This window comes from Talpa occidentalis, unplaced genomic scaffold (genome assembly GCF_014898055.3).
Source record: "Talpa occidentalis isolate TD23 unplaced genomic scaffold, MPIMG_talOcc4v2.1 talOcc4.5, whole genome shotgun sequence".
In the NCBI taxonomy this organism is placed as follows: Eukaryota; Metazoa; Chordata; class Mammalia; order Eulipotyphla; family Talpidae; genus Talpa; species Talpa occidentalis.
The window spans coordinates 120,120,821-120,147,816 of NW_023604861.1; the positions used below are offsets into that span (position 1 = coordinate 120,120,821).

Consider the following 26,996-nt stretch of genomic DNA (forward strand, 5'->3'; position numbering starts at 1 on the left):
AGAGTTTCTTTTAATATTCCTGACTAGTTAACGCTTAATGATTTACAAAAATTACTGGGCAATATAAACTGGCTTTGTCTCTTCACGGGAATCCCTATCAGTTAACACACTTAGTTGGTATACTTAAAGGAGCTCCCAACCTCTCCTTTCCTCCAATTCTTTCATTAATGGCCAAATCTGAACTTAAACAAATTGACCAATGGTTGTCCACTCATCAGAATGTGTACCTCAACAAACCAGTTCACCTCATTATTCTCAACACTCCTCATAGTCCTACAGGACTGATATGTCAGTTCCATCCTGCTGTTGGAGTGATTGAATGGATATTTCATACCCCCCACCCCAAGAAAAAAAATATGCACTCATTTAGAGGTCCATACCTTTCTTCCAGAACAGGGATGGCTCAGATGCGAAATGCTCACAGGATCCTGATATTATCAATCCTGGCCTCACTAAGTCAGATTTTCATGCCGCTCTCCGACAATCTGAACCCTTCCAAATAGCCATGGCTGACTATATTGGACAATTAAACTTTTCTTTGCCTCATGGAAAATCTTCATGATAAAATCCTCCAAGGAGATCCGTTATTACCTGTTTCCCTTGCTACTATGTTTCTGCTTCACCCATTCTGGGTGCACTTACTGTATTTCTGGATGGGTCTGGAAAAACGGTTAAAGGTACATTTACCTAGCAGGATCAACAACAGTGGAAACATTTTATTACATCCTGGCATAGTTCCACCCAAAGAGCAGAACTGGCAGCAACTATCACTGTTTTCCAACATTTTTCTAATCAACCATTAAATTGTAGCTGAGGTGTTTCAAAATAGAAGCAAAATTATAGAATCTTAAAAACTGACAAATACCACAAATATTGACCACAGGGACCAAATAAGGATTCTGTTAAAACAAATAAAAACTGGTTAGATCTTACGTCATATTCCAATTATAAGTCCCAAGTCCCATCATTACCCATGAAGAATATTCTCAATGTTCCTCTTAGCTGCTCCTACAAATGAGCAGCTCATTTGGAATGAGCTGCTCCTGCAAAGCCTGCAATGTGGTTGGTTCTGGGTCATTTGCTGCCAGTTTGCATCACCTGTCTCCACTTGCACATTCTTTTAACTGTTTGGAGCTAGGCAGAGGGATATGTAAGTTCACTGTGTAGATGTGAGGGGAACTGCAACACTTTTGCCCCTTTTAACCAGCAGTTTCAGTATTAGGTCATTTGTCAGAGGAAAGTGGGTTGGACTCAGTGTACTGATTCAGGTATCTTGATAGACTATTATAGAAGATGAGAGTAGCTCAGTTTGATTAATTGGTATCACTAGGTGACAGCTTGAAATTGTGTGTATGTGCATGTGTGTGCTTGTGTGCTTGCATATCCATGTATTTGGGATAGTAAACAGGAAATACAATTTTGACCTGATTTCCAGGATGATGCTGGTTAAAGAATAATGGGCACTCTATAGGTCACTGAGAGCTAAGTTAAATTTAAAAATGCCTTTTAGTTTATTAAAAGTTGGGAGGTGTAAGATAAAAACAGGACTCCACAGAAATATAAACTGCTACAGTTGAGGATATTTTCTTTTTTTTAAAATTTTTTAAATTTTTATATTCCCCATACAATTGCACCCCCCTTATTTTGACCCCCCTATAGTGTGTCTCTGGTTCATAGTTGTATGTTGATTTTGATTTTTTCTTTCTCATAGTTATTCTTTTTCCTGGTCCCTTATTTAGGTTTTCTAGATTCCTGCTATGAGTGAGACCATCTGGTATTTTTCTTTTTCTTTCTGGCTTATTTCGTTGAGCATGATCCCTTCCAGCTCCATCCATGTTGCCGCAAACTGCATGTGTTTATCTTTTTTGATTGCTGAGTAATATTCCATGGTGTACATGTACCACATCTTCTTGATCCAGTCATCTATTTTTGGGCATTTGGGTTGTTTCCAAAGCTTAGCTATTGTAAATAGTGCTGCTATAAACATAGGAGTGCAGGTGCTCTTTGGAATTAATGTTTCTGTGTCCTTTGGGTAAATACCTAGGAGTGGAATTGCTGGATCATATGGAAGCTCTATGTTTAGTAGGTCCAGAAATCTCCACACAGCTCTCCATAGTGGTTGGACCAGTTTGCACTCCCACCAGCAATGCAGGACAGTTCCTTTTTCTCCACCTCCTTGCCAACATTTGTTGTTGCTAGTTTTTTTAATATGTGTCATTCTCGTTGGTGTAAGATGGTATCTCATTGTAGTTTTGATTTGTATTTCCCTGATTACAAGTGATGTTGAACATTTTTTCATTGCCTATTGGCCATTTGCATTTCCTCTTTGGAGAAGTTTCTTTTTAGCTCTTCTGCCCATTTTTTGACTGGGTTATTTTCTTTGTTTTTGTTGATTCTCCTCAGCTCTGTGTAGATTTTGTGATCAGTCCTTTATCATTAGTGTTGTGCGCAAAAATTTTCTCCCAGTTGGTGGGAGAAACAATTTTCTCCCAGTTTCTCTTTGTTTTGGTTATTGTCTCTTTTGCTGTGTAGAAGCTCTTTAATTTGATGTAGTTCCAGCTGTTCATCTTTGCCTTCACTATCACTGCTTTGGGTGATGTGTCTGTAAAGATGTCTTTGAGGTGCATGTCATGCAGTGTTTCACCTATATTTCCTTCTATATATTTTATGGTTTCAGGTCTTATGTCTAGTTCTTTAATCCATTTTGAGTTGGTTTTTGTGCATGGTGTGAGGTAGTAGTCAAGTTTCATTCTTTTGCATGTAGCGACCCAGTTTTCCCAGCACCATTTATTGAACAAACTTTCTTTGCTCCAGTGCATATTCTTTGCTCCTTTGTCAACGATTAGTTGACCATAAATCTGTGGGTTTATTTCTGGGTTTTCTATTCGGTTCCATTGGTCCATGTGTCTGTTCTGGTTCCAATACCATGCAGTTTTGATTATTATGGCTTTGTACTATAGCTTGAAATCTGGGAGAGTTGAGGATATTTTCAATAGATCCTTTTCTACACACATTTTCATATAGTTGAGATGATATGTATATAATAGTTTGTCTTATCTTTGCACTTCAGATTCTCAGGCATTTTCTTATAACATTTCTGTAATTATTTTTAATGTCAAAATAATTCAATGTAGTTATAGTCTAATATGATTAACTGCTTTCATATTGTTGGACATAGTGTTTTTTCTGTAACAAATAATGCTGTTGTGAATCTGTGTATAAATAATTGTACTTTTTATTTTTAGGATTATTTCCATGAAATGAAATTGTGAGAGTAAGGAGGTAATATGTTTTTAAGGTTCTGGATACACTTTATGAAATGTTTGTGTCAAAATAAACTCCCTCACCAGCAACATATGAGAATGTCCACCTCACAGCATCATTGCCAACACTGAATGTTTCTTGAAAGAAAAAAAAAATCTCTGCTAATTTGAAAGTAAAACAGCAGGTTATTATAATTTCACTGATTAAATTTCACAGAAAAATTAATAATCTTCCTCATTATTAATTATGATATATCTCCTTTACTTTTTCTCTTCTACCAGTAACCAGTTCATGGCCTTTCCCATTTTTTCCCCACTCTTCATCAACTTTAATGAAATGATTTTCTTTTGTAAAATTTCCACTGAAGCAACAATAACTCACCAGAGTTCATTTCATTGCACTAATTTAAATATTTTATTTAAAGAAATATACTGAAGACTACTGTTTATTGATAGGAAAAAATTTAAAGCATACATTTGTAAAGATCATTTTGTACTAACATTATAGGAAATAGAATTCTCCAAAAAACATGATTAGTTTTGTAGTGCTACTGAATGCAGAGATTGGTTTTACCTTTACATCTGAGCACATTACTATTACATCAAAAAGAAAAAGGATAATAAAAAATAACCCAGAATTTTAATTAATTTAACCTTTAGTAGACCATGTCTGACTTGTTGAAGAGTAAGTTCTTTTATTTACCTCTTCAAGGAAGTGATCATTTTTTCCACCATTTTCTGTATATCCTTATCCTATAAAAAAAATATATACATGGTGAAACATCACATTTGTCCTGATACTCTAGGTTCTTTGAGACAGGCCTTTGTTGAGTGAGGGGATGTTTTGAAAGACCATTAGAAAGTAACTGGGAATTTCTAAGGAGCAGACATGATTCAGATCTCTGTGAATTGGGATAAGGTAGGGAATTCTTTCCAGATTTTTCCTCTACCAGGCCTGGAGTGGTGGAACACAGGAAGGAGAGCCTTCCAGGAAAGCTGACTCACTACATCTTACTGGCGTGTTAAGGATAACACTGCTTTCTCTTTCAACACTAAGATGTGGAGGTAATACTAGCCCTAGCAGCAGGATTTGAAGAGATCTGAGCCTCCAGAAAAATCCACACTCCAATACTGACTTTATCAGGGAGTTTATATTTAAGATTAAATTATGTAATGTGCTTTGTAGGATACCATATGTATTTTTTTAGGGGTATGTGTGGGAAACTTTCATTTTTAAATTGAGTAACAATTATCTTACAATGCTATTTAAGTTTCAGCAGTGTAGTTTCACACCTTAATACATATCTACCAAAGCATGCCCACCACCAAGGGTCTATTTACCATAGACCAACATCCATTTACCCCTTCCACCTATTCCTTTCCCCAACCCCTTCCCTCTGATTTCACTGTCAGATTTTAAGACTTTATTATTTGTTTTGTTTATTTATTTGCACCTCAGAGACCAAAACAGACTGCATCAGAAGGGAGAGATCCAAGCACATGTGTGATGGAAGGTGGGTGCAGAGGCACATATGGAGGTGGCAGTCTGAGACTGGAGAGCCCAGGCCCTGGTGATTGTAACATAGTATATACAGATGCTGATTTACAATGATGTACACCTGAAACATACTGCTAAAAACAAATGTTACCTTAGTAAAACATAAAAAGGAAGACTTCATATGTATCTAAGTCAGTGGATGGTGTCTGACACTGGAATAGCACTGAAAAGGCAAGAGCACCATTGTCACTGTTTGGACTTACCTCATTGGTAACACAAGGCAGCAGCAATGCCAAGTTACAGAACTTCAAAGCCTCAGCTTTCTGTTCAAGATCTATATAACACTAGAAAAAAAAATCAATATAATGATAATCACATTTTTATGTAATGGACTCAAAGTGGTCTTAAAATAGTGATTTTCATTACCTTGGCTAAGTACATGTAGTTGGACTTAGAAAAACCAGGGTTTAGTTCTTCAACCTGATTTTAAGAGAAAAGAGAATAACAGGGCAATATTAAAACAATAGTAGTAGCCACTGAAGAGGATATGGTTCACTAAATCAAACAATAGGCAAATTGTATCAGAATTTGGGTTGGTTTTATCATATCTAAATTATGCATACAAGAGCTGGGGTACAGGCCAGAGATGCGGGGGGTGAGAGGATTTACCAGAGACAGAGTGGGGAACAGAACAGGCAGATTGACCAAAGTACAGTGCTGAGGGGAGCAGCAGGCGAGTCAGTAGAGGTCTGCTGTACCATGTGGGTTGCTCCCTGGCCAGCCGGGGACTGAACTCATGCTGCAGAGGCTGAGGATTGCTTCATAGTCCTGTGCTTAACCCCTTGTGCCACCAGGGAGGCCCCCCCATATCTAAATTATCTTATTTCAAGTATACTTTGGGTAGAAACGTAGCTTTTGACTTTATCCATTAAAGTGAAATTACTTTTATGGTCAAAAAGTTGACAAAGCAATGAGATGCTCTAAGGCTTTGGGGTTCCTTTGTATAACCATCTCTATGCTTTCCCTTTTTTCCATTTAAGAACAATGCCAACTGCTGCTACACATGCCCAAGAACAAGCTATGGGCATTTCATAGTCTACACAGAAAACTGGAGTGGAGCATGACTGATGTCACATGGCCAATATCTTCCACGACATCAATATTTGATTTATTATTTCAACACATTCCACTTTAGTTGAATACTATGAAGTCCAAGATAGCAAGTACTTTCATGGAAAAGAGAAATCCTTAAAACAAGTAATAGAGCTACTTATAGATTTTAACAAGAGAATACTATGAAGTACTTTACTCCTCATCTACTAATTTTTAGTGTACCAGTTCCTTTTCTTTATCACTGGTAACTAAGAATTCTTTCCGGTATATGGCACTGCTACCAGAGGGCTCTCCTGGGACCCTAAGCCAGCTTGTGCCTCACAGTGAGCTTCTGCAGTTATAAATGGAAGGCAAGTCTGCTCCCAACCTGATCCTGCCCCACCCAGAGGGATGCAGAACCCTAGAGAACCTGTAAAATATTTACAAAAATTGCTTGTTTTGGGCCTCCCCGGTGGCGCAGTGGTTGAGCGCTGGGTTGCGAAGCTGCCCGCAGCCTCTGCAGCGCCGGTTTGATCCCCGGCCACCAGGTGAGGGTCCCACATGGCGCGCAGACCTCTCCTGCCGCCCGCTGCTCCCCTCAGCAGTGTACTTCGGTCCTTCTGCCTGCTCTGCTCTCCCCTCTGGCTCTGGTGAATTCTCTCACCCTCCTGCACTTCTGACTGTATCCAGTGCTTGTATAAATAAATAAATAAAAAAATCTTAAAAAAAAAAAAAAGCTATAAAAAAAAATTGCTTGTTTTACAAGACACAAACAGTCCAGGAATTTCCAAAATTAGAAGGTGAATGTTTCTCCATTTCAGTTTTACTCTCAATTTGTTGCAGGGAGTATGGGAGCAGCATTCCTGGTGCTTCTCACTCTCTTTTGACAAGCACCTTGGAATGGATTTTTCAGACAGAGTTTAAGTCAAGGTCCCCAAGATGGTTAGTTATGGTGTTTACATTTTAATAAAGCTAACAGTCTACAGGATTTATCGAGCACTTACTAAGCAATTTACTTTTATTAACCTATTTAATCTTCACAGCAACACTATGAGGCAGGTACTATTATCTCCATGTTATTGATTAGAGAGAGAGAGAGGGGTTGGGGAAGAGAGAGAGAGTGGTGCTAAGTAACTTGCCCAATATTAATCAGTCAGTAAGTAGTAGAACTGGGATACCAGAGTTTCCAGAGCTTCCACTCTATTTCTACATTATTCTGCCTCTTAATAACTTGATTTTATCTTATAATATTTCAGGTCTGTAAGAACCTTGAGAACTTTTGTGCAGGGCCTCCCCTGGTGGTGCAGTGGTTGAGCGCTGGGCTGCGAAGCTGCCTACAGCCTCTGCAGCAATGGTTCGATCCCCGGCGGGGGTCCCACATGGTGCACAGACCTCTCCAGCGGTGCCCACTGCTCCCCTCAGCAGTGTATTTCGTCAGTCTGCCTGCTCTGTTCCCCGCTCTGGCTCTGGTGAATTCTCTCACCCTTCCGTGCTTCTGACTGCACCCAGTGCTTGTATAAATAAATAAATAAATCTTAAAAAAAAAGAGAACTTTTGTGCAGTGTATTGAAAATATGACCCCCTTCCCCATTATAACTTTGATATTATGAAGAAATATTTAATTTGTTATAATTTAGCATCTTTTATAAATCATTTATCTCAAATATACCATGATCTGTAGTCTTATAACATTTAAAGTGAACTATTAATTCTCAGTGGTAGAAAGTGAAAATATGGGGATGATGCAGTCACAAACTTCATTCTTTTGTAGATTTTTGTGTGACACTCGAAAAAATTAAGTTCTTATGGTCTTGATTTCCTTTCTTTTTTAACATAAAGGATCATACTAAATAAAAAATAAGAAAAGGATCGTCCTAGAACTCTTTTGTGCTCGATCTCAGCACACTAAATTTTCCACTAAGCACTCGAGAAGCCAGTAGCTAGCTCAGAGAAGTATGAGGAAATTCATTTACACTCTGAGACTGTATGGTAGCTCAATTCCCTCTCAGTTCTACAAAATTGATACTCAACAACAAAAAAATATCACCAAGTACAATGTGGTGGACAATACCATCAGGGCCTAATTTTGTCTATATGGTTACAAATCTGAAATAGGTAGGAAGGGAAAGAAAAGACATCTTTCAAGATTCTATAATTGGTTCCCTGGAAAGGGGACAGGATTAGCCCAATAGGAAGTTGATTATATGGATGTGTATATAGTTGCATGTGTGCACCACACATATTACTAGGCAGTTTTATAGCATAGCAATTATACATTTTAAAACAGGAATAAAAATGCTGGCTTGGTTTGATGCTCCAAGAATGTTCCAGAGAACTGTTTGCAATTTATGAAGTGGTTTACGAAATAACTCTTCCTTTTGCATCCTTTAGTTCCTTAAGATTAGACTGTCTCCATATTAGCCTCATCAAGAATTTTTGGACCTAAGTCTAATAATCAGGGCATGAATGCTCTTGCACATACTCCCATGACCTGGAGAGCTGCTTTTGGATTTGGTAGTCAGGGCTGCCACACCTAGGACCTAGAGTGTAGCCTGAAGCACTGAGAAATAGTTTGGATTTAAAACACATTACAAGAGCCCTCGAACAGAACATGCCAAACATAGGGTTCAAACTGTGGCTTCAGTAAGAGGTCTACTCATGAGAGGAGAAAGATTTCATTAACAAAGGTAGGAGGGACAGGTGGAGAGAGCAGCCAGTCTGGCACTCAAATAACTGACAGGCAAAATATACCTTAAGGAAATTTTGCAAAGCTTCTTCTACAGTTGAGGATGGTGTTTTTCCAAACAGAGTAGCAGCCATTTTTTTCTCAAGCCAGCTCAGTTTTGAGACCTGCAAATATAGAGCAGCATCACTTTTTGAAAGTTGTTCACCATTTGAATAAATAATCATTTCCAAGTTAGGTATGTATATATGTATGTACATCATATAATATACAGAAACATATTCATAAATAATAAATATATGAGATTTATTGCCTTTGTCATATTTTGTCTTTCTTTTCCACAATTCTGACAAACTAACTCAAAGACCACTGGTTAAAAAACCTATTGGAAATACACATAAGAAGATTTGTATTCAATCAGAGAAAAGGGGAGGGGTAGGAAGTAATGCTGATTTTGTTTGTTCTGATGGTGAATCTGAGATGAGCACACGGTGATTCTCTGCACAGAGTGCAGTAGCTGTTAAGACCCGCCTTTGCCCTCTTCTTGCCTATTTCATGCTCCCAACCTGATCCAAAGAGCAGCATCTCCAAAAGAAATTATCTCACATAGATACTTTTAAATTTTATCCAATGGGTAAGACTAAAATAGCATCTCCTTTTGGTTTTTAATTATCCTTTCCCATGATATCCAATTTCAAGATGTATGTTTGTTGCTTTGCCTTTTTATTTCTAATTGCATTATGATCAGAAACCCTGTATATCAATTCTTTGAAATGTATTAAGACTTGCTTTACGACCTTACATAAAGTCGAATTTAGAAAACATTCCACATAAACATGTACCCTTTAATGATTAGATACATATTTTCATAGATGTCTATTAGATCAAGATGATTAAATGTGAGGTTCCAAAGTTTTATGTATTTTTTTTGTTTCTTGTCTTATTAGTTACCTAAAATTTACCACTAGTGGTATCCTTACTTCACTTCCATGTCTTTTTTTAATTCTTCCTTTCATATTTTCCATCTCTTTGTTTCTCTGGACAACATTCCAGGTAACATTTTTAGACTGAGAGTTCATGAATTCTTTCTTAAGGAGTGGCTATGTACTATTAAACCTTTCCACTGAGTTTTCTTTTACTGTCAATTAATATACTTTTTATATAAAAAGTTGTTTCATCATTTTTTAAATTTTCCTTGACATTTTTATAGTTTCATACTTCTTGTTTTTTTTCCTCTTAATTCTTCTAATTTTTTTGAAACATGATCCATAGATGTCTAAATTCTGTATTCTGTGTTTCCAAAATCTGAAATATGTTTAGGTCTATTTCTGTTCTTTTTTGTTCGCTTCTGTTGACTTGTCATTCTGACATCTTATTTCCTCTTGTATTCCTCTACTTCTGACTGTGAGCTCATCAATGCAAGGCCATGCTGCAAGACTTTTACAACTTTATAACTCTGAGAAGGTGTGTTCCTCCAGGAGGTTTAGCTTCTGCCATTTATCTATGGTCTGAAGATTAGGATTCATTTTGAATTAAAATTTCTTTCTTGGCATTTTTAAGCCTAAATAAATAATATATGTTTAACTACTAGACTCATGTGATGTTGAGTCGACGGTTTTTAAATCTTAGGGGGCATTACCCACCTTCATGAAGACTCAGATTCTTAATATTTAAAGCTGGAATAATATAAAATATTTATAGCACTATTAGAAGTACTAAATAAAATAAGAAATATCAAGTATTAAATGCACACCATAGGTGATCAATAAAAACGATCTTCCTTCTTTATTTATTCTTTATCGCTTTCAAGACTATTTAAAAGACTTTTCTTGCCTGCCCTAATTTTCTCATTCAGAAACAGCATTTCTCTTCAAGGTAATTTTTTCATAAATCTCAACACACATTTTCACATTCTGCTAACATTCCGTAAACTAAAGTCATTTAAGACTCTGGGCCTTCAACTTAGCATCTATCTTAATTCATTGCATCTCTCATCCCCTTCAAGTTCCTTGAAGACAAGGACAGTGTTTTATTAACCTTAACACAAGTGAGCACATAATTTATGCTCAATATAGTCTGATAAATGAAAAAAATCCCTCCCACAAAATGGAGATGAGTGCTCCAGTCCAGGGTGCACATCACAAATGCAGAGGAGAGAGCACAAAGGAAGCATGTGACTGCTGTAGTAAGGACAAAATACATCAAATCACATTAGTATACAAATTATAAACTCATCAAATATGTATTGAGTTTATAATTTTCCCTACCATTGGCATCTGGTAAAGCAAAAGCCATTGAAAATACGTAATCTTAGTATACTCAAATAAAATTTATAGATAAAAGTATTTAACTTACAGTGTAACAGTATCTTCCCTTGAGGTAATACAAAAAGGGTTCTTCAGGTAAAAATAAGATTGCCTTATCTAGATGATCCTGAAAGAAAATGCAAAAGAAATATCATCTCCCAAGTTACAGGAAGTATTGGATAGAAGTGCACTCAGTGAATTCACAGGGGCTTTACAGTGCTGTCTCATCCTCCCCCCCAAACCCCATCATTAATTGAAGTCTTACCAATAATTCAATTCTCAAAAACAATTGCTCGCAGCTAGAACCAGAACTGTGACTATGATTTAATTAGGCTACAGATAATTTAAAGCCAAAATGTTACTATAAAAACAGAAAACATCCAAGGCAAATGTTCATCCATAATTTGCCTAGATAACACTTACTGATTCAGAGGCAAACTTACACATAGCAAATGATTAGCGTATAATGGAGGAAAGAACAGCAGAACTAGGTGGGAGAGGAAACTACTCACCTGGTGTTGTCAAAATGGTTATAGGAAGCTGGAAAGCAAAGAATTCTTTGTCCATCCCTACAGGGCACTTCTGATGGGGATTCTACTTTTCCCACCAAGTCAACATGTGGAAAATATTAACTAATTATGATGGTGAGGATCTCGTGAAAAATAAGCTAATCCTCTGTCTTTGAAAAAAATAATACCCATACACTATGTGACTTCGTTCAGGATCTAAAATGATCATCTTAAATCACCCACAGTTTTAATTCTTTTTGTCACAATACTATTTAAAGACTGCCATTTCATTTAAAGAAAAAAATAATTCAAGCAGAATAGCTCTGAGTAATCAAAGATTAGTAACTAGTAGTTAATTTGTTGAATCATTTGATTAATACCTGTTAGTGGAACATGAAGCTACACCAATACATTTTTAATATCAAGAAATACCTTGAAGTGCTGTCCATAGTTCACTTTGTTTTGTAAGCTCTCAAACTCAGATACGTGGCCACATAAAACTGCATACCTGCAAAGGAAAAGAAACAGTGGGTGTTGTGTGAATTTTTGACATTCATTAATGTTTAACAAAGTATTCATATAGGTGCCAGGACGCTAACAACAATAAATACTTAATATTAACATGAGGTCAATAATGATGTCATGGTCTCCTTTAATGTCATTTGAAAATAAAATAAATATCATGACTAAAAATGAGGAAAAGTTAAAGATAACTTTAAAATATACTTTTCCAAAAAAATCCCCCATGTGCCTCAATCCCTCAGTACATAACTAGAAAAGGGTATCCCATGGATTTTTTGTAAAGCTTTCTTTTTTCCATTGGGAACACAAAATTGATATAATTATTTGACTGTAAATTGGGTGCAATATTTGTTCAACAATTTGCTTACTCTAAATACCGGGAATATATTACTTTTCACATTCAGAGTGTTTTTGTGCAAAGGTCTTCAATTATTTCATGGTGTTTCTTTCTGAGGCAAAATACTCATTTACTGGAATTATTTTTTTTTTTTTTTAAATTTTATTTTATATTTATTTATTATTTTTTTAATAGAGGCATGTTTTTATTTATTTATTTATTTTATTTGTTTTGTTTGTTTTTTTGTTTATACATGCACTGGGTACAGTCAGAAGCGCGGGAGGGTGAGAGAGTTCACCAGAGCCAGAGCGGGGAGCAGAGCAGGCAGAAGGACCGAAGTACACTGCTGAGGGGAGCAGCGGGCGGCAGGAGAGGTCTGCGCGCCATGTGGGACCCTCCTCCGGAGGCCGGGGAGCAGCCGGGGATCGAACCGGCGCCGCAGAGGCCGCGGGCAGCTTCGCAACCCAGCGCTCAACCGCTGCGCCACCGGGGAGGCCCTACTGGAATTATTTTAAGAGTAGGTGTTAATTTTCACTTGCATTATTATAACAGCAAATAGGAGATGTAATTTTGAGTATCTTGATAAGCATAACTTTTAGGTACAAAAATTACAATTTTTTAATCTAGAGCAGAAGACCCTTCCTGGACACCAAAGATCACATAATTTCATTCATTTTATACACAACCAATTAGTCGACCATTTTCAGTGATGACTTTTTTGACCTCTTAATTTCCAATTTCTTTATAACCAAAAAGTCTTCTATTCTAGGAGCAAAAATGATGACTAAATTAACCTATTAAAGATGATCCAAGAATGTAGCCAGATCAGGAAATACTACTACTTCTTACAAATTCTAAAATCAGACTGTATTTCACAAACTTGTCTGCACCTACCAGAGACTGAACTTTTAAGGAAAGACTGCTGGAATTGACTGTTGAGGTCCCTTGTGAAAACCGCTAGCATCACCTTCGGCTGCCCTGTGTTCTTTTGAAAGACTCTGTCATTCTGTTCTGTCATTCCTCCCAGAGTTCCAGATGGGGGAGCAAAATTTCACACAACTGCATCCTTAAATTCCTCATTTTTTGATATGGGAATCGCCATTTCCCAAATTCTTTGAGCTTAAAACCAACCTTAAGCCACTTTAAAAAAGAAACACTTTTGGGCCTCCCCGGTGGCGCAGCGGTTGAGCGCTGGGTTGCGAAGCTGCCCGTAGCCTCTGCAGCGCCAGTTCAATCCCCGGCTGCTCCCCGGTCACCGGAGGAGGGTCCCACATGGCGCGCAGACCTCTCCTGCCGCCCACTGCTCCCCTCAGCAGTGTACTTCGTCAGTCTGCCTGCTCTGCACTCCTCCCCTCTGGCTCTGGTGAATTCTCTCACCTTCCCATGCTTCTGACTGTACCCAGTGCTTGTATGAATAAATAAATAAATCTTAAAAAAAAAAAAAAAAAGAAACACTTTTATTTTAAAATAGCTTGAGATTCACGGGAAAGTTGTAAAGACAGAACAGAGTCCCTGTAGACCCACACCCAGTTTCCTCCACTGTTTATACCTTACAGGCTATGGTACATTTACTACATTACCACATGTTGACATATGATAGCAGTACATAATTTTTCAATGAACCAATGTTAAAACATTACTAAGTGATCTCTACACTTTATTCAAATTTCTATTTGTTTTTTTTTTTTTTTTTTTTTTTTTTTAAAAAAGATTTTTTTTCACATTTTTTTTTTATTTATAGAGGCATGTTTTTATTTATTTATTTATTTGTTTGTTTGTTTGTTTTGTTTATACATGCACTGGGTACAGTCAGAAGCGCGGGAGGGCGAGAGAATTCACCAGAGCCAGAGTGGGGAGCAGAGCAGCAGAAGGACCGAAGTACACTGCTGAGGGGAGCAGCGGGCGGCAGGAGAGGTCTGCGCGCCATGTGGGACCCTCCTCCGGTGGCCGGGGAGCAGCTGGGGATCGAACCGCTGCGCCGCAGAGGTCGCCGGCAGCTTCGCAACCCAGCGCTCAACCGCTGCGCCACCGGGGAGGCCCCTCTATTTGTTTTTTCTTAATGTTCTTACATTTTGACATTTTTCTCTCCATCCTTCCTTCCACACTTATTCCTATTACTTTACACCTGGTTATGTATCTTTTTCAACACGTGAAAAAATTTTGAATTGCTATTATCACCCATCAAATGCCTTTCCCCCCAGTTTTGTGTTATTTGCAAGTTTTATAAGCATGCTTTCAAAATCTTCATTACCCGAAAAAATTACTGAGTACACTACTACGTAAGATATTCATCCTGGAATCCTAGACTTATTTCTATATTGACAATGAGATAGCCAAAACTATTCTGCTGAATAACTTGGCTCCAAACTTTCCATCGTCATGGACAAGCCAGCAGTTGCTTGCCCATATTTCCACACATTTGTCCACAAGAATTTATATGTGAACTTACCTTGATGCTTTGCTTAAATATAGATATAAGAGCTCAATTTCCCTATTCTATCTACTAGTAAAGAAGTAAAAGAGCATGTCACATTTTTAGAAATATCTTATGTTGGGTCTATTTGAATATCTTCATCCAGAAATTCAAAGAACAATCTAGCTGACTGCTGGAATCACAGAAGAGCACATGTTCACTCATCGTTAGTGGTCATCAATCCTCTATTTTCTGAAAATCAGAACTAGTTATGTCAATCTTATATTGCTAGTATTGTTCTTATATTGTTCTTATATTGCTCTCTCAGCACGTTCTCTCCAAGTTTCTGAGTGATGAAAAAAATCCATGAACTATGAATACCTTTATATGAAATTTGTATTTTTTTCTTATAAAAAAACTTCACTAGGGACTTATAGTTTTTCATAATCTTTTTAAAATATGCTTCTTAATAGTCTAAAATATTATTTATCTTTCTACACATGATAAATTCAGAGTTTACCTGACCTCTCTTCCTCAAAGAATGATCACTTTTCTGGCAATTAATTTCGCCCATTTCAGTGTGTGTGTGCGCGTGCACACACATGTGTGTGCATGCATGAGTTATTTTTATGTATTTTTCATTTAAAAAATGGGATTGTAATTTGTATTTCATAAACTCTCAGGTTGATGGGAACTCTGAAGGAAGTTGATTCACTATATGGTCTATTACCTCCATCTAGAGGTCATTCTAACTAAGCTTTCACAAAAATTCTGTATTTTCTTTGTATTGATATTGAACTATATCTTTAATAATTGACAAACATCCTGTTTCAACAACTGCTGGAATAACCTCATTAGCTTCCTGTAGTAGTAAGAAAGACAATTCAGCGTCAATGCTATTTATACTGCAAGAAAGCAGAGAAAGACTATTGTATAGAAGGGACACTCAGTATGTAAGAATATAAGAACTGGATTTTGTTTTTGTTTTTTTTTAAGATTTATTTATTTATGCATACAAGAACTGGAGTACAGATCAGAGGTGCAGGAGGGTGAGAAGATTCACTAGAGACAGAACGGGGAGCAGAACAGGCAGATGGATCGAAAACACTGCTGAAGGGAGCAGCGGGTGAGATGGGAGAGGTCTGCCCCACCATGTGGGTATTTCCACAGCTGGCTGGGATTGAACCCGCACTGCAGAGGCTGCGGACAGTTTCACAGTGCTGCGCTCAACCCCCTGTGCCACCAGAGAATCCCAGAACTGGATTTTGTTTTTCCACTTGTTTGATCCTTGGTTATGAGTAGCCCTCCTTACCACCCTACACACAAGCACACTGCCTTATCTACTCTAGCCATAAAATGGGGGAAAAAAGAAAACTAGCAGGCAAACTATAACTTGAGACACACAGCAGGGGAAGGGGAGGAAGAAGGGTTAAAGCGAGAGAGGGAAAAGCACAAGAGACAAGCCTGTTGCCAAAAAACTGCAATCTATTGGTGATCTCACTCTCTTGATTTTAGGAGTATTTTAGGCTGGTGCAACAAAAACAATAGGATCTTATTGAAAGTTGATAAAGCTGATACAGCTCATATACAAAGCAATTCTGCTTTAGAAAAGATGAAGATGAAAAACAAGTCTTTAAAATGGTATTTGTTTTTCAGTTATTCCCCCAAATGTCAATCCTTTATAGTAACTACTCATAAACTCTGCATCTTTTATTTCAAACTGAGGGCATATAAACTATGACATAACCTTATAAACCAAAATTTTGCTGTAGGGCTAGATGGCAAACATTTTAAATCTTAGGGTCAAAGAGTCTGTTATAAGTACTCGACTTTGTCACTATGCTTATAGGCTACAGTTTGTCAACATTTGTGATGTTGAATGAAAGAAAAAATATCTTAACATATTAAGAAAGATTCCAGCAGAACAAGATCTTTTCTCGACATTTTATTATAATTAACCTAAATTTCATCCATTGTTTCTTAAGTCAAAGTTTTTCTTTCTTTTTTCATCACTTTAAACCTCCACTATTTATGGAATGAGAACTCTTATATTCAGTAGACACATTATAATAAGCTCTATGAATTAAGGTAAAATTGAAATTTGAATTTAGTGTTAACTGAGTAGACTTAATTATATTTTTAAAAGATTGATTGATTGATTGATTGATTGATTGATTTATACAAGAACCGGGGTACAGGCCAGATGCACAGGAGGGTGAGAGAATTCACCAGAGACAGAGCGGGGAACAGAACAGGCAGACTGATGAAATACGCTGCTGAGGGGAGCAGCGGGCGTGGCAGGAGAGGTCTGCTGCACCATGTGGGACCCTTGCTGGCTGGCCGGGATCGAACTGGCGCTGTAGAGACTGCAGACAGCTTCACAGCGCTGTGCTCAACAGCCTGCGCCACCAGGGGAGACCCGACTTTACTATTTTTAAATAAAAAACTAATACTAAATAAGAAATCATATGAAAGACAATTGGATCATTACTCTGTGTGATCAGTAAGATATAACTTTAGATTAAACCCCACAGTTATAAACAAGGAAGTTAATTCAGAACAAAAAGATGAACAAAGAAGAAGTAGCCAGACTGGGAAAGACAGACTAAAAAACTCTCTAAGAGAATTAATAGTAATTTTTCTCATAATTTGTTCTCATTAAATGGATTTCAAGATATTTATACACCCCTATGCCCATTACAGCATTATTTATGATAGCTAAGATATCGAAACAACCTGTGTCCGTAGATGAGTGAGTGAATAAAGATGTGGTAACATGGTGTGTGTACACACACACACACAAACACAGTACCCATACATGACACACTAAAGAAATGATTCACAGGTTCTGCCAAGCTTACCCTTCACCTATCTCTGGCTATAGGCTATGTGAGCACAAAGAATTCACTGTGGAAGGAACAGACCTGGAGGGAGAATTTCTGTTGATAGAATTGTTAGGATTTTACGGATTCCACCATTTACCTTTTCATGGGAGATAATTGGGGCTAGACTTGCATTTCACCTTAGGTCAAGTGAAGATGGTTTCAAAAGATAATCTTATTTTGGCATGTGTTTAGTGGTGTTTAGGGTACATAAAAAGGGTTACACACCTGACTCCTGCCCAGGAAAGCTTTTAAGATAAGAGTTTATGAGTGGAGCTCCCCCTGCTGGTAGCAGAGTAAAGAAATAGGTCTGTTTTGGAAACTGGTTTGCACTTCACTTTGGTGGGGCAAAAATAAAATTTTTCCTAGGAGAAACGTGGTCTTATAGAAAGTGAGCCTTTGGGAGAGGTTCTGCCTAAGAGTGCCCCAGAGAAATAAAATAATTTCAAACTGGGGTGCATTTCTGGAAACCTAGGGCTGAGGGAAGGGGGATAAATTAATGTTATCTTCCTAAGCAGCAAGTGTACCTGTATTACTCAGGAGTAAAAAAACAACTGAGAAACTAAAAAAACATTATATACATGGAAATACAGGTAAAAGGAAGCATTAATTGAAAACAACATATTTCTTATTTATGTTTTACAATTCTAAATATACAAAGGATTTAAACTAAAACATACATTCAATAATTTTTTCCCTCTAAGACATTCACCTATACCCATTTAAGTAATGAAATTCCCTTTTTTAAATCTTTCTTACATTATAAATGGCTTGTCTTTGCCCTGTGAAATTTGTATATCCTACTCATGAAGGTATAAGAAGAGGCTAATGTGCTTTTATTCTTTGAAGCATTCTCCCTATATTTTATTTAGAAACATGATATCATTTTAGTATTTGCTGTCAAACAAAATGTTATATTAAATTAGATTTAATTAGAATTTATTACATACAAAGTCACTGAATATGGTAGATTCATTTATGAAATCTTCAGTGAAAATTAACCTAAATATATTTAAGATATACATACTGAAAAATACATGAGAATAAACAGAACAAGAACAGTTACTGGACTATTTACTAAATACATGTTTCAGTGAATGTGATGGACAGATTAAAGGGGTCAATTATCATTTATAAAGAGGTATGTCAGAATTTAAAGAGACTCACAAATTCTATGTACTTACCACAGATGACAATATCCATTCATGGGTGCTCTAGATATAGCTTTTTCACCTAATGTTTTCCCTATAAGATAAATGTACATATACTTAGTACTTTCATGTGAGCTGGTAAGAAGATTATTGAATTAAGTCAGTGGTTCCCCAAAGTATAGTTTCAAGACTAGAGGTATGAGTGTCACCTGGAAACTTGTAAGAAGACATGAATTTTTGACAACATGAGATCTCCTTGATCACAAAATCTGGAACTCAAGCTGTTTTAATGAGCCTCTAGTTGAGTTTAATATATGTTCAATTTTGAGATTCATTGACCAAAGTGATTTAACCAAGTGTAAAAATGTCATCCAATCATTTAAAAGCTTTCACAGAAATAGTTTTTTTATTAATGAATTACCATTGTTTTATATCCTTGTTAATATTTTGACAATATAGGATTTCTCCCCTTAGGTGTGGTCATAGTAGCTCTCCCACCATAAAAGCAGAGTCTCAGCTTCAGTCCCCTGTATTCTACCCTACCCCCCCTTTTCCCCCAACCCCTTCCCCAGCTCCCTCTTAAGTCTGCTCTCCTGCTCGCCACTTGGATGCCTCAGATGGTCAGTTTTCAAAGATTAGTTTTATATAGTTTGCCTTTATTTGACCCTTTGTTTGGTTTCTCTACATGTAAGTGAGACCATCCAGAATTTCTTTCCCTTTTAGCCTACACAGATAATTTTGTAATTAACTCAAGCAACATCATTGAGTGTTTACTAAGTACTATATTATATAAGTCTCTGGGAATAAGAAGTCAAATAGGATACAGTTCTTGACTTCTAAGGGTTCACAGTGGAGAAGGCAGCAAGTAAGTATATACAATATATGAAAATTAAAAGCAAGATTTGACATACTTGTTTTTCTTTTTTCTTTGTTTCTTTTCTTTTTATTGTTGTTATGGAAAATTTAGAGGACAATATAACGAATTACCATATACTCATCATTCAGCTTAAACAAATGTCAACTCAAGGCTCATTTCATTTTATCAAGATAAACTGAAAAATATTGAAGTCTGAGAAGTTATTTCTTTGTGTTACATGGAGTTCTAGTAACAGGGTTACTTTTGGTGAATGACTACTGCTGAAAACAATTGCCTATTATTGCTTCTTAAACATCACCACTGAATGTCTTCTCTTTCTGTGATTTTATAAGCTTTAAAGGCTAAAATGACTTTTTCAGTTGCCTAGTATAATATGCACAAATATTTTAAAAGAATATATACTTTAGTATTTAAAAAAACCTTTCTGTCCTAAGGCTTTGTGCATTTTTCAGCAACAGGTAATACTGTAATAAACATATTGGTTTTAGCTAAGATAATTGAGCTTTAATTAAAATTCATTATGGATTATAGACAATAAATGTGGAATATGGATAATCAATCTTTACAAAACACTTACCAATATTAGCATAATGTTTCTTTTCTTGTCTATCTGTAGATAGCTCACACATGTCTCCATATGCACGGGCAAGCCGCCAAATAAACTCAATTTCATCTCTAAACTGAAAAGGTAGAATTGCACTTCAGATTAACTCAGTGTGTGTAAATGCTAAGTTGTTATATTAATAACTAAAAGACAGAAATCTTAAAATACAGTTTCTCCTTCACCCAGAGTAGTATGTCTTATTCTTTGTTATAAAAGTCATTAAGTATATATCAAATGAATAAAATAACCGGTAAATCTGCATAATCATATTTCTAGCTCTTAGAGACTAATGAATTCACATTTACTTTTCAAAAATTTTAGTCATATTAAACAAATATTTTGCATCAGCTATTCAGCTTATGTCACATTTGCTGTAATCATAATATGAATGAGGTAGTAGATTAAATAAAAATAAAAACTATACAAACATGTTATTGTCATGTATCTCTTACCTTTTCCTTGTGGTCACAAAGTAGTTCAAAACTCTCCATCTTACTAGCCTCATTCTTACGTAAATTATCTGCCTTTTGAAGAAGGACATCTAAATTTAATTCTTCTATTTGTGTGTTAAATGCCTTCGGGTCAGGAAAACTCTGTTCTTCTGTGTCAGTATTAGCTGTAATATACCTAAAATTGCAGAAATAATCATCAATACCCTTGAAAATTATAGTATAATAGCCAGAATGATCAAATCATTCCATACTTACGCTTCAAACTCTGCAATGGTGTTCCTTTTAAACAAGGCTCTATAAAATTTGTGTCCTAACCCTGTCACCTTTCTGACCTTGCTTTCCTACCACTAATCTCACTCACTTAATTCCACACTGCCTGCCTAACTGCTCCTTAAAAGTGTCACGTATGCTCCTACCTTAGAACCTTTTGCTTGCTATTCCTTCTGATGGAATGCTCTTCTCTCAGAGAGCATATAACTTCATGCCCTCACTTCCTGTAATGTCACCTTCTCCATGTGGCCATTCAGACCTTGCTAATGCTGCAAGCCCCACACTCCAACCCTCCCCATTCCCTTTACCTCCAACCTCTCTTATCATGCCTGACTTTTTTCTGTAGTATATATCATCTTCTAATATACTATTTAGTTTACTAATCTACTACAAGTGTAATTTTTCATCAGTATCTCTCCCACTAGAATACAAGCTCTCTGACAATAGGATTTAACTTATGCATCAAGTGCCTAGAACAGCACCTGATATACAGTGGATACACAGTGAATATTATTGAATGTACAATGCAGAGTTGTAGGAACTGAGAGGACATTCAACTTTATAAAAATAATATACATTTATATATTTCATAGAAATATTTTTACATGCAAAACATTTATTTATAGTTCAGGATGATGTTCTGACTCAGCTTAGTTTTAAAAAAATTCATGTTGGGGCCTCCCTGGTGTCGCAAGGGGTTAAGCACCGCACTATGAGGCAATCCACAGCCTCTGCAGCATGAGTTCGATCCCCAGCCAGGGAGAAACCCACATGGTGCAGCAGACCTCTCCTGTCTTGCCTGCTGCTCCCCTCAGCAGTGTATTTCAGTCAGTCTGCCCATTCTGTTCCCCACTCTGTCTCTGGTGAATCCTCTCACCGCCCCCCCATCCCCCACATCTCTGGCCTGTGCCCCAGCTCTTGTATGCACAAATAAATAAATCTTAAAAAAAATAAAAAAATTCATGTTACCTCCACCTTTGCTTTTGGTGACATACAATGCAAATAAATCACTTTGATTTATTCAAATCCTGTCCTGTTCTGAAAAGATTTTAAGGAGTTATATGAGGATATACAGCATAGAATACATTGGAAATAGAAAAGATAAAAACTAGGTAAAATGTTAGTGAGGTCAATTAAAAAAATACATCTACTTTAGATATCTACACTTGCCACGAGAGACACAAACGCAGTTCTTTATCTTCCAGCAGCCAATACAGTCACATTTCCTTGCAGATACTAAAAAAATACAAATGCAGCAAGTTCTTGAGGAAAGTGTAACCATTTCTAATACTAAAACTCAAACTTCTTGCAGTCTTTATTATAAAGACTTTATATAAAATGATATTTAACTTCTTCAACAAATTAATGGAAACTTCATTCTTCCAGTTATTTAGAATCATCCATAACTCTACTTTTTCTCTCTAAGCAATATCCAGTCTGTCAGAAATTTCTTTTGGTTCTATCTTCGAGATACATCCAGAATACAGGTACTTCTCACTACCTCAACTTACAACTGCCCTGGTCTAAACCATCATCTTCCTCATCTGAGGTCCTACTAAGGGCTTCCTATCATGACTCCCTGCTTTAATATTTTAACACATAGCTTATTTTCAACACAGTAGCCAGAATGATCCACTGTAACCTTTAAATGATCCTTTAAAACCTATATCAGATCATGTCAGTCTTTGCTAAAAACTCTTCACTGGATGTCCAAATTAGAGTGAAAGCCGAATGGTCTGAAGACCCTAAGTATTCTGAGTCAATTCCTTCAATCTCATCTCCTATCCCTCTTCTACTTTTGCAGAGTACTGCAGGCATGCTGGTTGGTATTTCTGGAACACATCCGTGACACTCCACCCAATCAGTCAAGGAAATGAAATAAAAGGTGGTCAGATTGGAAAGAAAGAAATAAAGAACAAGATGACATTATCTTGTTCATACAAAATTCTAAAGAATACACACACACAAAAAAAAAACAATTAGAACTGGGCCTGGTGGCGCAAGGGGTTGAGCACTGCACTATGAAGCAATCCACAGCCTCTGCAGCATGAGTTCCATCCCTGGCTGGCCAGGGAACAACCCACATGGCACAGCAGACCTCTCCTGTCTCGCCCGCTGCTCCACTCAGCAGTGTACTTCAGTCAATCTGCCTGTTCTGCTCCCCACTCTGTCTCTGGTGAATCCTCTCAACCCCCCTTTTCTGGCCTGTACCCCAGCTCTTGGTTGCATAAATAAATAAATTAAAAAAAAAACTATTAGAACTAATAAATGAGTCCAACAAGGTTGCAAGATACAAGATCAACCTAAGAAAAGCAATTGTATTTCTATATACTAGCAATGAACAATTCAAAAATAAAGAGAACAATTTCACTTACCATACTATTAGAAGAACTAAATTCCTAGGAACACATTTAACAAAAGATATGTAAGACCTGTACACTGAAAACTGCAACATGTTGAAATTAAAGAACCTAAATACGTCTCACTCTCATTGATTTAAAGATGGTATTATACAGAGATAAAGCAGTTCGTACTAAAATATCAGGTGGAAAATTTTTTCCAGAAATTGACAAGCTGATCCTAAATTTCACAGGTAATGCATGCAATGTAGGGTCATCCAGGATACCCCAAAAAATCTTGTTAAAGGAGAAAGTTGAAGGATTCAGGCTTCCTGGTTTCAAAATTTACTATCAAGTTACCATAATCAAAATAGTATAGTCCATAAGGATAAACATATGGAATACAAATTAAAGGTCTATTAAAAATAAGCCTCCAGAAATAAACCCTTTTGTTTATGGTCAATTTATTTTGACAAGAATAACAATACAATTCAATGGAGGAAACAATATTATTCTCAACAAATGGTACTGGACATCCACATACAGAAGAATGAAGCTGAATCCTCTCTCTCTCTCTCTCTCTCTCTCTCTCTCTCTCTCACACACACACACACACACACAGACAGACACACACATACACATATATATATACACACACATATAGCACATAAATATTTATGATATACACACACACATACACACACTCTCTTCAACTCCCAATGAATCAAAAACTCAAATGTAAGAGCTAAAGCTAAAAACTCTTAGAAGGAAACATAGGAGGAAATATTTTGAGCACACATTAAGCAATGGTTTCCTAGCTATGACACCACAACCAACCAAAGAAAAAATAGATAAAATGGATTTTTTCAAAATTTAAAACTTTTGTGCTTCACAAAACAAAGCGTAACACAAAACCAAATCAATAACAAACCCTAGAAATCTGAATATGGAACTGAGGCTACAGGAGCGGGAGGGGAGAAGATGGAATGGGGAGGGTGCACAATGGGCTAAGATGGGGGACTAAGGGCGTTTTGGTGCAGGATGTGGTGTGATGACATACATCCGCCTCTGAACCACATATAGAGCTGGAAACCAATATTACCTCAATAAAAAAATAAACAAAATTTTTGTTTTCAAAGACATCATGTAGAATAAAATAGTCATTTTATTTTCTAAAAAGGAAATACTTAGAAATCACATATCTAATAAGAGGCTTGTATACTGAATATAAAAAGAACTGCTGTAACTAAATAATAAAGACAATAACTCAAGTTAAAAATGGGAAAGGACTTGAACAGATATTTCTCTAAAAGATGCTAGAAAGGAAATACACAAAAAGATACTCAATATCATTAATCATTAAGGAAATAGAAATCAAAACCATACACAAAAAAATCATTTAACGCCTTCTAAACTTAAACGAGATAATAATAAGTATTGATAAGGATATGGAAAAACTGGAACCTTCCTACATTGCTGATAGGATTATAAAATGGGGTATCAAGTTTGAAAAACAATTTGATAGTTTCTCAAAATGTTAAATACAGAACTACCATGACTCAGCAATTATACTTTTAAGTACATATTTAGGAGAAATGAACACATATGTTCACATAAAACACTGTTCAGGGAATACTCATAGGAATATTCATAATAGTCAAGAAGTGAAAATAACCCAAATGTCCATGAACTGAAGAATGGGTAAACATTATGATGAAACAAAGAAATATTATTCAACAACAACAACAAAAAAAAACCCGAAGAAGAATGCATGATACAACATGAATGAACCTTGAAAACATTATGCTAAGGGAAAGGTCACATACTGCATTGCTTCATCTTATGACATGGGCAGGGGCAGGGAAACAAACCATGGAAATAGCAGATTAATGGTTGACAGGGCCTAGAGATGGAGATAGGGAGTGGGTACAAGGTCTCATTGTGGGGTGATGAAAGGGTTTGGAAATTAGACAGCGGTGACAGCAACACCATTCTGTGAATAAAACTTTCAAGCTATATACATTAAAAGGGTCAATTTTATGGTGCATGAATAGTATCTCAACAAAATGTTATATTTTATGAGAACAAAGAATAAAAACTTGAATACTCCATAACCATTAAATAAATCAAATCAGAAGTTATATTTATTCACACAGAGACAGACACCCACATTCACACCCACATATGCATGACAACAGAGAGAGAACACAGATAGCTTTATAGTGAAATCTATGAACTATCCAGATACTCAGACTTACTCAAATTCTTTTAGTAATTAAAAAAGAGGAAACAACCTCGGTTCATTTATGAAAAGCTGAGACAAAACCAAACAAGGTTAGCATAAGAAATAAAAATTATATACCAATTTCACACATAAACATAAGTGTAACACTCCTTAATAAAACTGTATCAAACAAGGGAGAATGCATCATCATAACCAAATTGAGTTTATCCCAGGAAATACAGCACAGTTTAATATAAGACAATTTCTCTAGTTCAACAAAGTGAGAAAAACTATATGATTATTTCAGTGGTTACCAAAAATTCTTTTCAATAATATTCAATACCATTTCAGGACAACAGAAATATCAAATCCACACACAAGGAATAGAAGAGGATTTCTAAACCTGATAAAGGTTAGATACCCAAAATTATAATACATTTCACACTCAATAATGAGGAAACATTAGAAGCATTCTCCTTAAAAATCAGAAGGATGTCCAATGTATAATAAACTATCTTTCAAAAAATACAGCAATTGAAGTTAAATTTAGACTGCAACATAGAGATCTTTTGAGAAAATGCAGTAAAGCTTATGAGGAAAGAGACTGCTATGAGAACCAAGTAAAGATTTCTAGACTACAGTCGTTACGCTGAGATAATCTCTGATTTTAGATGCCTTCTCAGAGAGGATAAAGTCTGAGGAGACCTTATTCAGGAATTTTAATAGGTGAAGATTTGCCTTCATCTTAAGATGAGATCTCAATTTTTCAACTTCAAAGGGAACTGAGATGATGTTATTTTGAGATGGGGTAAAGCAACTACCATTTTTATAAAAGGAAGAAAATCCAACATTAAGAAGAGGAGAAATTACACGTTGAGAAGGATGCTGTTGAATTAAAGCCGTAGAATAATTTGTACCACGCCTTTGAGAATCAAAATGAAGGGAATCTTTCCTTATCTGGTCTCTTTCTTCATCCTCAGAGAGAATTCCACTTGGCTCATCGGAAAAGCTACTGAGAGTTGGGAGAGAATTAAAGGTTGCTTTGTCTTGTTGATAGGTGGTTTTCTCTATAGAAGTCCATTGGGGTGAGTAATTAATTCTTGTTTCAATCGTTAATTGCATAGTGCTATATTCAGGAAGAAAAGAACTCGTGTATCTTCGAACATCAGTAATTCTTGAGTTTCTAGAAATGATTTCAATTTCACTCAGAAAAAATGTGTTCTGACTACTTGATTGAAAATCAAAATTATTAGAGTCCTCATAACAAGTAACCATACTTAGTCTAGGGCTAGACCGCAGTCTTAGGGATTTGAAACTGAAGAAGCGTGAGGGTTTTAAATCACCAAAGCTTGTTTTTCCTTGAGACTCAAAGTTAGCTCTACTTTGTCGACCACGAAGGTAAGCATTGCTTTTCTGAAATTTAAGAGATAAAGAACGTCTTCTTTTAGAAAAAGATAAACTAGTAGATATATCTGAAGAAGATAAAACTTCATTTCTTTTAGCTGAATTGTCTTTACGCCTTGAAGGAGGTCGATGGGTTTTTTTAGGACGAGAAGGTTTGGCTGAATGGGTTT

The 26,996-nt window shown here is 36.3% G+C and overlaps 2 protein-coding genes across 2 annotated transcripts in view; both read right to left on the minus strand.

Moving 5' to 3' along the window:
- Positions 1–3,639: 3,639 nt before the first annotated feature.
- Positions 3,640–21,845, minus strand: LOC119259409 (regulator of microtubule dynamics protein 2-like; the record flags this gene model as incomplete). Its single annotated transcript, XM_054687759.1, has 10 exons — positions 3,640–4,016; positions 5,025–5,105; positions 5,188–5,241; positions 8,605–8,703; positions 10,892–10,969; positions 11,784–11,859; positions 18,690–18,750; positions 20,111–20,213; positions 20,590–20,764; positions 21,829–21,845. Coding segments are annotated over 10 exons (798 nt in total), but the record flags the coding sequence as incomplete, so codon positions are not given.
- LOC129144656 (uncharacterized) overlaps positions 21,832–26,996 on the minus strand; it is a 12,179-nt gene continuing 7,014 nt past the window's right edge. Inside the window, exons 2-3 of the mRNA XM_054687760.1 lie at positions 26,293–26,991; positions 21,832–21,897 (exon numbers count right to left, since the gene is read on the minus strand). Coding sequence (XP_054543735.1) covers positions 21,877–21,897; positions 26,293–26,991 — 720 coding nt within the window. The 3' untranslated portion in view covers positions 21,832–21,876. The remainder of the gene's footprint in view (positions 21,898–26,292; positions 26,992–26,996) is intronic.